This window comes from Peromyscus leucopus, chromosome 14, assembly GCF_004664715.2.
Source record: "Peromyscus leucopus breed LL Stock chromosome 14, UCI_PerLeu_2.1, whole genome shotgun sequence".
Taxonomy (NCBI): domain Eukaryota; kingdom Metazoa; phylum Chordata; class Mammalia; order Rodentia; family Cricetidae; genus Peromyscus; species Peromyscus leucopus.
In genome coordinates, this window is record NC_051075.1 from 77,511,536 (window position 1) to 77,525,727 (window position 14,192).

Below are 14,192 nucleotides of genomic sequence, written 5' to 3' on the forward strand. Positions count from 1 at the left end.
TTGCCTTTTAGATCTGTGTCTATGACCCTCCAGTTTATTTGAGTTTTGAGTGTAATGTGATCTAACTTCTTCCTTTCTTTCTGCCTCTATTTCCTGGGCCCTGTGTCCAGCTGACAGAGTGTCCTGTGTTGAAAGGCTGACTTACTCTCCTTCAGTCCAGTGCTCCTGTGACCCCAGGGTCCGTCCCTCTACCCCCAGTGGCCACACACAGTTCAGCTATCTAATGAAGCTTCACAAAACGTCCTGCTTCTGGAGCAGCAGCTCCTCCCACCATGGTTCTTCTCCAGGATGCCCTAGTCCCCATTCCTCCCTTTTGTACCCTGTACATGTAGATTCTGCCTGACCCAGGCCCACGCACAGAAACAGCGGTTAGGAAGTAGATTAATGTAACTTTGAATACACGGGTGGGTTTCTCACTCGTCCTCCTAGAACAACAGTGGGTTCCATGATGACCTCCAAGCTGGAGAGAAGGGAAAGGGGCCTCTACTTGGAGGTCCTGGCTAGCACAGACACACAGGAAAGAGGAACACTGTGCCTGGGCTTGCACATTGAAAGGAGTATTTCCAGAAACAGGGTCAGAATTCATTAGCTAAGCATTGTAGCCAGTTACAGATGGCTTTTTTTCTGTATTGCAACAGTAGTCTGAAATTAGTGTTTTGGGGAATATCATCTTCAGTAGCATCAGAGCATAGCAAATCTCAAGAAACCAAATAAAATAAAATAATGTTTAACACATTTTAATGAAAAATTTAAAGAAAACTTGAGTAATTAGAGGAAGAATTCATTTTCCTGTACAGGACTACTCAATATTGAAAACTTACACATTCTCCAAACCTGTTTGGGGCAAGTAAATGTTAATGAATGGTCCAGCCATGAAGGAAAACAGGTGAAGGATTCCTGACTACAGCAATGGTACAATTGGGGTGGGGGGAGTGCTGGCAAAAGAGAGCCCTGTCTGTACAGACACTAGGGCCTGGAATTGCCCATGTAGACCAGACTGGCCTCTGTCCTTCTGTCTCTGCTTCCTGAATGCTGAGATTGCGGGTGTGTGCTACCCTCGCTTGGTAGAAAAGGTCATTAAGATGGTTCATTGAAGCTGGGCGGTGGTGGAACATACCTTTAATCCCAGCACTTGGGAGTCAGAGACAGGTGGATCTCTGTGAGTTCAAGACCAGCCTGGGCTACAGAGCAAGTTCCAGAACAGGCAGGGCTACACAGAAAAACCCTGTCTCGAAAAACAAAACAAAAAATGAAAATAGAGGGCTAAAGAGGTGGCTCAGTGGTTAAGAGCATTTGTTGCTCTTACAGAAGATCTGGATTCAACTCCTAATACCCTTGCAGTGACCCACAACCACCTGTAGCTCCAATTCCAGAGACTCTGACACCCTCTTCTGACCTCTGAGGGTACTGTACACAGTTGTAAACAGACATGCATGCAAGAAAAACACTTATACAACATAAAACAAAAACAAATAAATCCTTTTAAAAACCCACAAAGTAGCCAGGTGTGGTGACACACACCTTTAATCCCAGCACTCAGGAGGCAGAAGCAGGAGTTCAAGGCCAGCCTGGTCTATGTAGAGGGTTCCAGGACAGCCAGAGCTATATGGTAAGACCACACCTGAGATTGATACCTCTTGGAACAGTGAGGCAGTTGAGTTGCTCAACTTGTTACCTCAAACATCTCATGACTTGAATTAAAATCTGTACCTGGACTTGTCAGTCCTTTCTGTAGTTGAGGCACACACTGTAAATTCATCTGTGCTGTTGGCCATTGTGTTAGTGGCCACTCAGGACTCACAAATGCCTGCAGTGTTCTTCACTGCCCCCACAGTGGTCTCCTGGCCCCCAGCTCCCTCCTTATCTTCAAGATAGCCTGGACCCATCAAGGCATCCATGCTTGTGAGTGCATCTCAGTTTCTAGAAGACATTTCTGTTTGCTTCTTGTATCCCACTAGTGTGTTTTGAGCAGCCGCTGGTGATTAGCTCCCATCCCTGGAATGATGGCTCTCTCCTTCTGGCACACTGATGCCAGGCAGTGTCAGGATTGCCTCTCCTCGCTGTCTGTCCTTCACCAGGTGGTTTATAAAGCTGCAAATGTACCTACTGTACTTCCAAGTTTGGTTGGACACTAGTGTTGCAGTAGATGGGCTTTTTCTTATTTGTTTGTTTGTTTGTTTGTTTATATTTGATGCAGAGTCTCATTTTGTGGCCCAGCCTAGCCTGGAACTCATTGTGTAGCCCAGGCTGACCTTGAATGTGAAGCAATCCTCCCACCTCGGTCTCCTGAGATACATTTATTCCAACACACAAACACAATGGAGGCTTATATTCCAGCTGTCTTGACAATAGGCCAGTGTAAGCTAGGGGCCTGAAGACCACTGTGGGCTTTTGTGAGTGTGAGCCTCAACACTTGGAAGATGGGCTTTTAAAAGACTGATCTTTTTGTTGTTGTTTCTAAATTTTATTTATGGATTAATACAAAACATTCCAGACCCGTGTGTCTTAATCCTCCTCTTCATCCTGGTTAATCTGGAAGTAATGCAGCTCATAGCTCCTTTGCTGTTGGCAACAACACGCAGCCAGTCTCAGAGACTGCTCTTCAGAGGAGGGTTTCTCTGTGTAGTCCTGGCTGTCCTGGGACTCGCTTTGTAGACCAGGCTGGCCTTGACTTCACAGAGATCCACCTGCCTCTGCCTCCTAGGTGCTAGGATTATGGCTTGCACCACCACCAACTGGCTTCAAATATTTTTTTGGTGAGATGTTTCAAATACCTTTTGGAGAAAGGCATCTTGGAGATGATGGTGATCTTGATCTTGCTCCATTCAATTATCACAACCCCTCTGCCAAGATTCCCAGCTTTCCCATTCACCTTGATTCTCTCCTAGAGGAGGAACTGCTCAAAATGGCAGCATCCATGATTTCATCTTCTACAGGGTGGGTGCAGTCAGGGTGAACTTCAAAACCGGCTTTCCCCCTCCCCCCCTCCCCCACAAGCTTTTTCATAGGCACCATGGCGGGAGAGGAACGGAAGAACTGATCCTTTTTAACCCCACTATCTCTCTTGTTTCTAAGGCCCAGAGCTGGTGTCTTTCTTCTCTTCCTACCCTACAGGCACTGTGTGCCTGGGTCTGTATGGGCCACACCTGAGCATCATTGAGGACTTAGCCTGCAGTATCTGGGAATTGCTTCACATTCATAATGAACTGATGAAAACAAGGCATGCTGAAATTACTGGTGCACATGGGAGGTGTTTGAGGTAACCGGGATGAAGCATGGTCCTCAGCATCTCCACCCATCTGTCTTCTTGTGCAGAAAAGGGGTTTTTAAAAAAAATACACTGACCAGGAAGACCGAAGTTAACTTGTATTTTTTTTTTTCTTTTTTTTTTCGAGACAGGGTTTCTCTTGTGTAGCTTTGCGCCTTTCCTGGAACTCACTTGGTAGCCCAGGCTGGCCTCAAACTCACAGAGATCCGCCTGCCTCTGCCTCCCGAGTGCTGGAGTGCTGGGATTAAAGGCGTGCGCCACCACTGCCCGGCCAACTTGCATTTTTAAAACATGGGAATATTTGACAGGGTGTAAATGCATTATTTTAAGTGCACATTTTATTGCTATTGGTTTTTAAAAATAATAACCAAATGAAATGTTTTGTTTTCAAAAGTTTTTTTAGGTTTATTTATTATTTATGTGTGTGTTTGCCTGCACATATGTATGTGCATCACATACATGTCTTGTGCCCTTCAGATCCTCTGGAACTAGATACAGATGGTTGTGAGCTGCCATGTATGTGCTAGGAATCAAACTTTGATCTCATGCAAGAGACACAAATGCTCTTAACCACTGAGCCAAACCTCTAGTACTTATTTTAGTTAATTTATATTTTAAGATATGGCTCACTGGTAGTGTTTGCTGCCCAGAATTCATTATGTAGACCAAGCTAAACTATAGAGCTCACAAATCCACCTGCCTCCTCCAGGATTAAACGTGTACACCACCATGGCCGGCCTCCTTGCTGGTAGGAGGTCTTAAGGGACTTCACTAACCACTGGGTAGAAGCCAGGCAGTGAGTAGGACTTGAATAAAGGCACCAAGTAACTCATGGGGCAAACTTGTGGGCTTTTTTTTCCTCCAAGACAGAGCCCCTTTGTGACCCTGGCTGTCCTGGAACTTACTCTGTAGACTGGCTTACCTCAAAATCACAGAGATCTGCCTGTCTCTGCCTCCCCAGTACTGGGATTAAAGGTGTATGCCACCACCGCCCTGCTTAACTGTGGACTTTCTAGTTCTCTATAGTGCTGAGAAAATGAACAAGCCACAGACAGAATCTATATAGACAAGCTCTGACAAGTACAAGTTTACTTAAGGCATTCTGGCAAGTTGGAATGTGAACAAAGGTGTAGAGTCAATGCAGATCAAAGGCTGGTAAGAAGATAGTTTGGAAAGCAAACCCTTTTCATGAAAGGCAGTGGGTGTTCAGATGGCTAGTGGGCTTTGTATGTATAATGTGATGTGGTGACTCCCATGACCTCACAGGTGTCTTTTAGCAGTACGTCCCAACCTCCTCACCCTGCTTCAGTGCTTTTTGTCTCTGCATGGTTTGAAATGGGTTATGGAATTCATGTCGTAGTGCCTGCATGCCTCTTATCTCTGGTGTTAGCCATTAAGGATTCAGATAAATAAAAGTCATCATCAGAAGGCGCCTGCTGTCACTTGGCATCCAGGTGGGAAGTGACTCAGCAGAGCCTTGCCTTGTCCGACTAGGAAGTAAGAAAGGGTTTGTAGAGGACCTGATCAGGAAGGTGATGGGAGGGGTAGTGCAAGAGGAATGGAGAGAAGGGTCATGGGCTCCTAGATATGCACCAACAGAAGGAAAGCAGAGCAGCGTGTGTTTAGGGACACTTGCTGGGGAAGGCTGGTGTGGGAAGGTACTCCCAGGACGCCTCACATTCACCTAAAGAATTTATGCAAGTTCATCTACTATTATGACTACACTTGAAATTACACCAGAGGGGGAATAACTCAAAAAGAAAAATGTTAACGGTTTTATAAATCATTTTAAAATGTAATGAATTACAGGCTCATACCTGTGTACCCAGCACTTGAAAGGCAAAGGCAGAAGGGTCACTGCAAGTTTGAGGCCAGCCTGGTCTACATCGAATTCTAGGCCAACCATGGCTATGTACCAAGAACCTATCTTTAAAAAAAAATAGTAATGAAGCTATTTTATGTGTATTGGGGGCGGGGAGTTAATAGTTTTATGAAAATTGATATATTTTCCAAAACAAAAACTTTAGAGAGAAGGATGACATAATTTTGTGTTTGGGGAGTCTCTAATGTCTGGTTTACTGGTGGATGACTGCGTTCTCCTTATGTATATCTTTCTACTCTACACCAGCCTGTGGCCCTGTGATTCTTTGCTTGGATGTAGAAAAGTGTGGTCTTGAGAGGCCCTTGAAGAGAATTGTGGACATTTTACCAGAACTTATTAAGTGAATAGTCTGTTAAGGGGTTAATCTGCATGAGTAGTTTGAAACAAGTGAGTTACAGGTGCATTTTATTCCATAAAAATCCAATGGTCTCCTGTGTACTTGGAGTGATAGGCTCTTGAACAGTATCATAGTACCATTTACTAATCACTCAGGAAATACTGACTGGTGGAGGTAAACAGATGCTCTAAGATATTTGGCCAGTCTTTGGGTGGTTGTGTGTGTGTGTGTGTGTGTGTGTGAATGTGTCCCACCATCATCACCACCACTGGCCATCAGCCTCACAATAGTGGGTAATAGTTTTCTAAACTGCCGGGTGGTGGTGGCAGTGCACGCACCTTTAATCCCAGCACTTGGGAAGCAGAGCCAGGCAGGTCTCAGTGAGTTCAAGGCCAGCCTGGTCTACAGAGCAAGATCCAGGACATGCACCAAAACTACACTGAGAAACCCTGTCTCAAAAAAACAAAAAAAAAAAAAGTTTTCTAAACTTGTCAGGATACTGGACTGTCACCTGGAGCTGTTTGAATCCAGTTAATCCAGTTAAACTTCCTTTCCCACCACCAAACGGTGATCCTTTAACCCTGTTTCTGACTTGGGGGGAGGGTTGTTTGTTTTTGTTTTTGTTTTTGTTTTTTGAGACAGGGTTTCTCTATGTAGTTTTGGGGCCTCTCGTGGAACTTGCTCTGTAGACCAGGCTGGGCTCCAACTCAAAAAAATCTGCCTGCCTTTTACTTCCCGAGTTCTGGGATTAAAGATGTGCGCCACCACTGCCCAGCTTAACCCTGTTTCTGTATCTCTGTTGTGTTGTTGGAGGGCTTCTCTCAAGGTTCCCCAAGCCCCGCAGTCCCACAATCCACGTATAAAATAATCACTCAGACGCTTATATTACTTATAAACTGTATGACCGTGGCAGGCTTCTTGCTAACCATTCTTACATCTTAAATTAACCCATTTTTATAAATCTATACCTTGCCACGTGGCTGGTGGCTTACCGGCATCTTTACATGTTGCTTGTCCTGGCAGTGGCTGTGTGTCTCCCCCTCCTTTTTCCTGTTTCCCCAATTCTCCTCTCTCCTTGTCCCACCTATACTTCCTGTCTGGTCACTGGCCATCAGTGTTTTATTTATATAGAGCGATATCCACAGCACTGTTGTCTTATTAAAAATGAAATGAAAGGCATCAGTATCTTGAAGTAAGTGCTCACTGAATAAGTCACTGTTACTGTTGCAGCGACTGTATTTCCGTCATTGTGAGCACTGTCACCCAGAGTAGAACGGAAGGGGCTTTGAGAACACCAAGGGGTCACCCTTACTGCATGTCTTTGGGCAGCCAGAAGCCCCCTCCATCCCGTACCTGTCACACCTCCCTCTGTAACATCACCCAGACTTGGCCTCACTGTCTGCAGCTTTTCTTAGCCTGTTTTGCCCAGCACAGGGTCTGGCGTGTGTCACTGCTCAGAAAGTATTTGTCCACTGAGTGCCTTCAGAAAGGTGACGGGTGCTCTCAGTCATACCAAGCCTGTGACCTCAGCAGTGACCAGCTGTGGGCTGCCGCCCAGCCCCTTTTCACCGTTTAAGGAATATTTAACAACTCTTCACCTCATCTATCTCTTTTCTTGCACCTCTGTTAATTCAAAATAAACATAGGAGGCAGAGCAGTGTGTCCTGGGCCCTGTGGGTTAAGCAGTTTTGTGATTGACAGTCCTCTCTCTTACCTTTCAGATGTTCCTCCTGCGGATCAAGAGAAGCTTTTCATCCAGAAGCTTCGACAATGTTGTGTCCTCTTTGACTTTGTTTCTGACCCGCTGAGTGACCTGAAGTGGAAGGAAGTAAAGCGAGCTGCATTAAGTGAGATGGTTGAATATATCACCCACAACAGGAATGTGATCACAGAGCCCATTTACCCAGAGGTCGTCCACATGGTGAGTGACAGCACTCTCCCAGCACAGCCGCAGCTAGGGATCCCCGCTTCCCGAGATCTTTCCTGCCCCAGGGAGAGTGAATGCAGTATATCCTATGGGGGAGGGGCTGTTTGCACCCATTTAACTGTCACCACCACCCTGTGATGGGCGGGGCAGAAGTGCTAGAACTCGGTTTGTGTTTGCTGTGACATCGTCTCTGTTCTTTGGTTTAATTTTTTTAAAGCATATGTAACAGTCGTGTTGGTGTCCTTGCGTAATTTAGAAGTAAACATTCTTGCCCATCCATGTACAGGGAAATTCTAGCACTCAGCAAAAAGCAGATGCCCATGGTAGGGTGCAAAGCTCTTGGTCTTTTCTTAATTCCAATGCTCACATGCTGTGGAAGCTGACCTCCAGTCAGGAGTCTTAAGGAAGAGTATTGAGTATCATGCACAGCTTCCATGGTTTTATTTGTCGTGTTACATCTTATAGTCAGTCCTCTTGGGCCTTTTTTAATGGCACACATCGGGGTACAGCTTCATTTTCTTCTGTGATTATTAAATGTGTTCTTACATCAGATATTTAAGATCTATTTCCTCCATTCACTTAAGATGAATATATTGAACTCAACTTTCTTTTAAAATTAAATCTGTTTTTTGGTACCTATTAAATTTGTTAGTAAGTCAGTTACAGTATGGAAGATTTCTATTTTTAAGAAGTCTTGGCAGGCAGTATTGCCTAATTTATACTCTTTAATCCAAGAAGGAAGAATCTGCCTTATTTGGGTCAGATGCCTACCTTTGAGCCAAATATGCTCCAGACTGCCTGACTCGATGTCTCGCTTGCCTTACTGGAGCAGGGGGTCTCACTGGAGCAGGGGGTCTCACTGGAGCAGGGGGTCTCACTGGAGCAGGGGGTCTCACTGGAGCAGGGGGTCTCACTGGAGCCGGGGGTCTCACTGGAGCAGTGGGCCTCACTGGAGCAGGGGGTCTCACTGGAGCAGGGGGTCTCACTGGAGCAGGGGGTCTCACTGGAGCAGGGGGTCTCACTGGAGCCGGGGGTCTCACTGGAGCAGGGGGTCTCACTGGAGCAGTGGGCCTCACTGGAGCAGGGGGTCTCACTGGAGCAGTGGGTCTCACTGGAGCCATGGGTCTCACTGGAGCCTTGGGCCTCACTGGAGCCGGGGGTCTCACTGGAGCAGGGGGTCTCACTGGAGCAGGAGGTCTCACTGGAGCAGTGGGTCTCACTGGAGCAGTGGGTCTCATTGGAGCAGGGGGTCTCACTGGAGCAGGGGGTCTCACTGGAGCAGTGGGTCTCATTGGAGCAGGGGGTCTCACTGGAGCAGTGGGCAGTACCAGAAGCATGCGGGACGCGCAGCACTCTGCAGACCGCTTTCTCGGCTTGGTCATTCTTCTGTTGCAGAGCTTCCCTAGCTAGAATCTCTGCTTCTGTCCTCACTTTGGTCCCTCTCCTGAACAGCGTGCCCTCCCTTGAGCTGAGCAGATAGCTTCTAGAAGAATTTGACACACTTTTCCTGAATTTCTGCTGTGGGCCAGGCACAGAGAAAGAACCAATTTCTACCTTCCCGAAGCTCCTCCTAGGTGGGAGACAATGGTAAAATAACTAATCTGCATTGTTTCAGATGATATTGTCCTGAAGAAAAGCAACCCCGAGCTGCAAGGCTAAGGGTATGATTTCTGCTTTTTTTCCCATGTGGCCAAGAGGATCTAGAGAGAAAGAGTTATGAACTGCCAGACCGCCAGATGCCTGTGTGTGTTTTCCCTGGCTTCCTGTGTGTCTGGTGCTTCCTGAGCAGAATGGGAACAGAGGGAGATTGGATTTTTGTTTTATCAGTTGTTGTACTCGTATGGACTGATGGTCTGTTAGTTACTTTCTCATCACTGTTGCAAACTGCCTGATGGTGGCAAAGGTCATGGTGGCTGGCAGTCTGTCCATGGTATGACTTGTTCATCTTGATGAATCAGGAAGTCAAGAGAGCTCCAGCCAGCCTGTGCCCATCAAAGGCCCACTCCCAATGACTCATTTTTACCAGCCACACCTCCCACTTCAGAGGTTCTGCCCCTCCCAAAACAGTGCCATAAGCTGGGGAACAGGTATTCAAACACAGGAGCCCATGGGGGACATTTCAGACCAAACTAGCAGACAGCAAGAAAGAAAAATATAGTGGAGAAAGAAAGTGGTGGGGTGAGATGTCGCTGTAATATGTGGTACTCTGAGACACAGAGAGAACATTTGGAATCCAGGCAGCCAACCATGGCCTCTCACATAGCACTTCACTCATGCTTAACTGCTCCCTGCTGCTCTGGAGTATGTGTAGTTTTTTTCCTAGTGTTTTTAGAGACACTAATTTCCACTAACTTTAAAGAATCCACAACAGTGTAGCTGTACACACCTGGCCTGTTTGACTGGAGTGCTGTGTGGCTTAACAGCTGTAAAGATGTTATTTATTTTATAGCTCACCACCCCACAACCTGGGGAATTCGAGTTTTTAGCATAGAATGTATCTCATCACTTCTAATGGTACAACATTTCTCCCCAAATGAAATCTTGTCCTGTTCCCTCACCACTGCCTGAACTGAGTGACCTTTAACCTGCTCTCTGTCTCTGTAAATTGCTGTCCAGGACATTTCATGAAACGGACTCATACAACATGTCTTTCATGACAAGCATTTCCAGAAAGTGTGGTTGAGTCTAATCTATGTCATAGCCTATGCTTATATTTCATTCCCTGTTTTAGACAAATAATTTTGTCATAATATTCCATTATATAGATACACTCAGAGATTTAATTTTTTTGAGATTTAATTTTTATCATTTTTATTTTATGTATATGGGTGTTTTGCCTACATGTATGTCTGTGTACCATGTATGTGCAGTATCCTCAAAGGCCGTAAGAGGATTTCACATCCCCTGAGACTAGAATGACAGGTGATTGTTAGCTGTCGTGTAGACACTGGGTATCAAGCCTGAGTCCTCTGGAAGAGCAGCCAGTGTGCTCTTAACCACTGAGCCACCTCTGTCCATTTATTCATTAGTTGGTGGCCTTTTGTTTTGAGACAAGGTCTCACTATGCAGCGCTGGCTGACCGGTCTTTGAATTGCCAGCCTCCAAATAACGACACAAAGACTTGCTAATTATGAAAGCTTAGCCATTATTTTAGGCTTGTCCCACTAGCTCTTAACCCATATTTTTTATCTACATTCTGGTAGCTCGGTTACCTCTCCTCAGTACTGCACATCCAACTTGTTCTGAGTCTGCTGGTGAAATTCGTGAACCTAGATCCCTCCTCTTCATCTCTCCCTGGAAATCCCACCTATCCTCTACTGCCTAGCTATTGACCATCAGCTCTTTATTAAACCAGTCAGAACTTGGCAAAGACACATCTTCACAGTGCACAAATATTCTGCAACAGACCTCAAACTCTGTATGTGGACCAGGCTAGCCTGGAAATCATAGATCTGCCTGCCTCTGAGATTGCAGACATGCACCACCATGCCAGCTTGGACTTGAGCCTTTGTATATAAAACTGCCATGAAGCATACTGGTGCAAACCTGTCTCTCTTGGGTGTGACCCAGCAGTGCAGTGCTCTGTGGCTCACAGTTTGAAAAACTAACAGGCAACAAAGTGCTGGAGATGTGGAGAAACTCACACCCAAGACTGCAGACAGGAGTGTGAACTAGTGGAGCCATTCCAAAAACAGCCTGACTGCTGTGTTCAGAGCCACACATTCAAAAGTGACAACGGAAAACTCCAGGTCTGGCTGAAACAGTCATTACGTCACGACCTTTTAGTGCTGCCTGATGAGCTAGGAAGATGGCTGTGGTATTTGCGTGATGCACAGGGCCCTTGAGCCAGTGCCTGCAGAGAGGTGTGGAGTGGTGCAGAGTTTGCCACTGTTTGCATGGAAACTGCACCTGAAAATTATTGACAAAAACCTGTGATTCAAACTTTAATATTTAGCAGGCATTTCTCTGTAAAAAAAAAAAAAATAGACTATACTTTCCAGGAAATACCTGATGGTATTTGTTGCCAACATGAGAGCCTCCAAGGGGATTTGGGCTTGGGCTTGGTAGCATGGGGATGAGGTAAGTCATCAGGATCTGTATAACTCAGCAAACTGGTGTTTTCCAGATGACATAAACAAAATCACTCACAGGCAAAAGATTCATTCATGCTGAGTGTGTATACCACCTGGGTTTGACCAGAAGCAGGGGTAGATCATCCCCTGATGAGGTCCTGTCCCCATAGCATGTCACCTGTAGTAAATCACTGCTGGTCCAGTTTTGTTGCAGTACCAACGACATCCGTTTACCTGGCTGTTGAATGTTCCTCCCTCTTAATAAGTACCTGGGTGAGGCAGGACGGCCCAGCTGTTTTCTGTACAGCCACATCTAGTGTACTAGTCAGGGTTCTCTAGAGGAATAGAGCTGGTAGAATGGATGTATATATACAGAGAAAAAAGCATTTATTAGAATGGCTTATAGGCTGTGGTCCAACTAGTCCAACAATGGCCTTCTACCAATGGAAGGTCCAAGAATCTAATAGTTGTTCAGTTTATGAGGCTAAATGTCTCAGCTGGTCTTCAGTGTATGTCAGAATCCTGAAGAAGGGGGCTGCAATGCCAGTGAAGGAATGAGCTTGCCGGGGAAAGGGAGAACAAGCAGGCAAAAAGAGCAAACTTTCTTCTTCCATGTCCTTTACGTAGGCTGCCACCAAAACGTATGGCCCAGATTAAAAGTCGATCTTGCCACCTCAAAAGATCCAGATTTAAAGTGGATCTTCCCACTTCAAATTATTTAATTAAGAAAAATCTCCCGCAGGTGTACCTAGCCACTTGAGTTCTAGGTAATTCCAGATGTAGTCAAGCTGACAAGAAGAGCCATCACAACTACTGAAAATAGAAAACAGTGCCATGCCTCCAGCCGAATCCTTTAGGTTTGGGGAGTTATTTCTCATGAACATTTTATATTTAGGCATAATTACTATTCTAACTTGTGGCTAATGTCTCACATGATAGAGCCTAGTAGATAGAATGATAAAATGCTCTTTGCGGGTCCCTGGTAATTTTTAGGAGCTTAGCAGGATCCTGATTCCAAAAAAGTTAAGGACAGCTCATCAAAACCAAAAAAGTTAAGGACAGTAGCCATCATCAGAGGTCCCGGTTCCCAGATGCCCCTGGGCCCTGCAGAAGCAGACCCTAGGGATGCCCTGCAGCACTCTGTTCATCTGCCATCCAGGTTGCTGGTAGGTATACCTGCCACATGCTTAACAGAAACTCTCTGGCTTCCTTTCTGGGCTCAGGTCTGGGTCACAGTGACATGGCTGGATACATTGAGATGGTCAGGATTATTGTTGGTTAATGTGGACCTTCCATGGTTCCTTTCTATAGAAAACAGCAGAAAAGATTGAGATCATCCAACATGCTGAGTGCACCTGCTCCTTCTGTGGCAAGACCAAGGCGAAGAGACAGGCCCTGGCATCTGGCACTGTGGCTCCCACATAAAAGTGGTGGCTGGTGAGCCTGGGCCCTACAGTAACATCACTTCTGTTGTTACAGTCAAGTCTGCTGCCTGAAGACTGAAGGAACTGAAAGTCCAGTTAGAAGTGCTGCCATTTAAACATCCCTACCCCAAATGAGTTAATTTACATAAAACTAAAGCATACTCCTGCAGACTGTAAATTCCCTGACAGAAAAGCTGAGCTCCTGAATCACTGAATTCTTGTAATGCTGCTTTCTACAAAGCCTTGGATGCAGGAGGGAAACCTTGAGGGCAGAAAAGGGTTTGGCTAGAGCACCATTTGGATAGACTGGCTGGCTCAGGGACCTACACAGCACATGGAGCTCTGGGATAACCCAGCCACCTGTGCTGGATCGCTAACAGAACACAGCTTGATGCACTCACTGAATCAGGAAACATACTGCATCCCTTATGGACTCCAGCACCCTGCTGCCTTGGGGTGCTTCCACTAAAAAACGGTAATATGGCTCAGCTCTCCCGGAGCCTGCCTGGACGTGTCTAAGAGACAGAACCAGACAGCAGTAGGCACAAGTGAGAGCTGAGGGCTGCACAGGGAGCCTGACCACTGTCACTGTTGGGAGGATGAGCTGATTCTGGCAGGGACAGTGCTCCAAAGGCCCGAGACACAAAAAGAGGCTTGGGTTGCATGAGGCTAGAGTCTGGACCCAGGAACCTGATGAAGCCCGCTGCTAGAAGTAATGCCTGGGGGGCTGCCTGCCGAGCACACGTAGGATGGGGGTGCTCTGGGATGCCGGCTGACTGATGAGTGCTGAGGCATTTCAGAGAAGCAGTGGGGTAGGCTACTTGGCTGGGACAGCTGAGAGAAATGGGCAGAAGTGGGTGGTTTTAGGGTAGGACCAAGATGTGGTCTGGATTTGATTGGAGATGTTCAGGGAGAAGAACTGCTCCCCAGAATTCTGACTTGAAGTAGGATGGCAACTCCAGTTCTAGGTGCAGCTGCCCAATTCAATACTGAGAATACTCAAAGAAGAATTTGTCAGACGTTCTAGGATAGCCCAGGCTTGGTCCACAGACTTACAGGGACAGCTTTCTCTGCCTCATGTCCCATGCTCAGTGTGCAGCTTTATTCTCTTAGATATCCTTAGATGGTGGTGGCTCTTACAATCTCCGAGGAAAGACTAACCCTCAGACAACTGGCCTGATACCTACATGTCTCCTGCTTGCCTTTGATCCATAACCATAACCAGGGAGTAGGTACAGTGATCATGATCCACCAAACAGCATGCTGAAGTTGGGGAGGATC

General features: G+C 46.2%; 1 protein-coding gene across 9 annotated transcripts in view; it reads left to right on the top strand.

The window, feature by feature from the left end:
- The window catches only part of Ppp2r5c (protein phosphatase 2 regulatory subunit B'gamma), a 147,659-nt gene that overhangs the window by 85,830 nt on the left and 47,637 nt on the right, over positions 1-14,192 (top strand). For all 9 annotated transcript variants that reach the window (XM_037210846.1, XM_028883814.2, XM_028883815.2 and 6 more), the window contains one exon: positions 7,209-7,408. In XM_037210846.1, the coding sequence (XP_037066741.1) occupies positions 7,209-7,408 (200 nt within the window). The remainder of the gene's footprint in view (positions 1-7,208; positions 7,409-14,192) is intronic.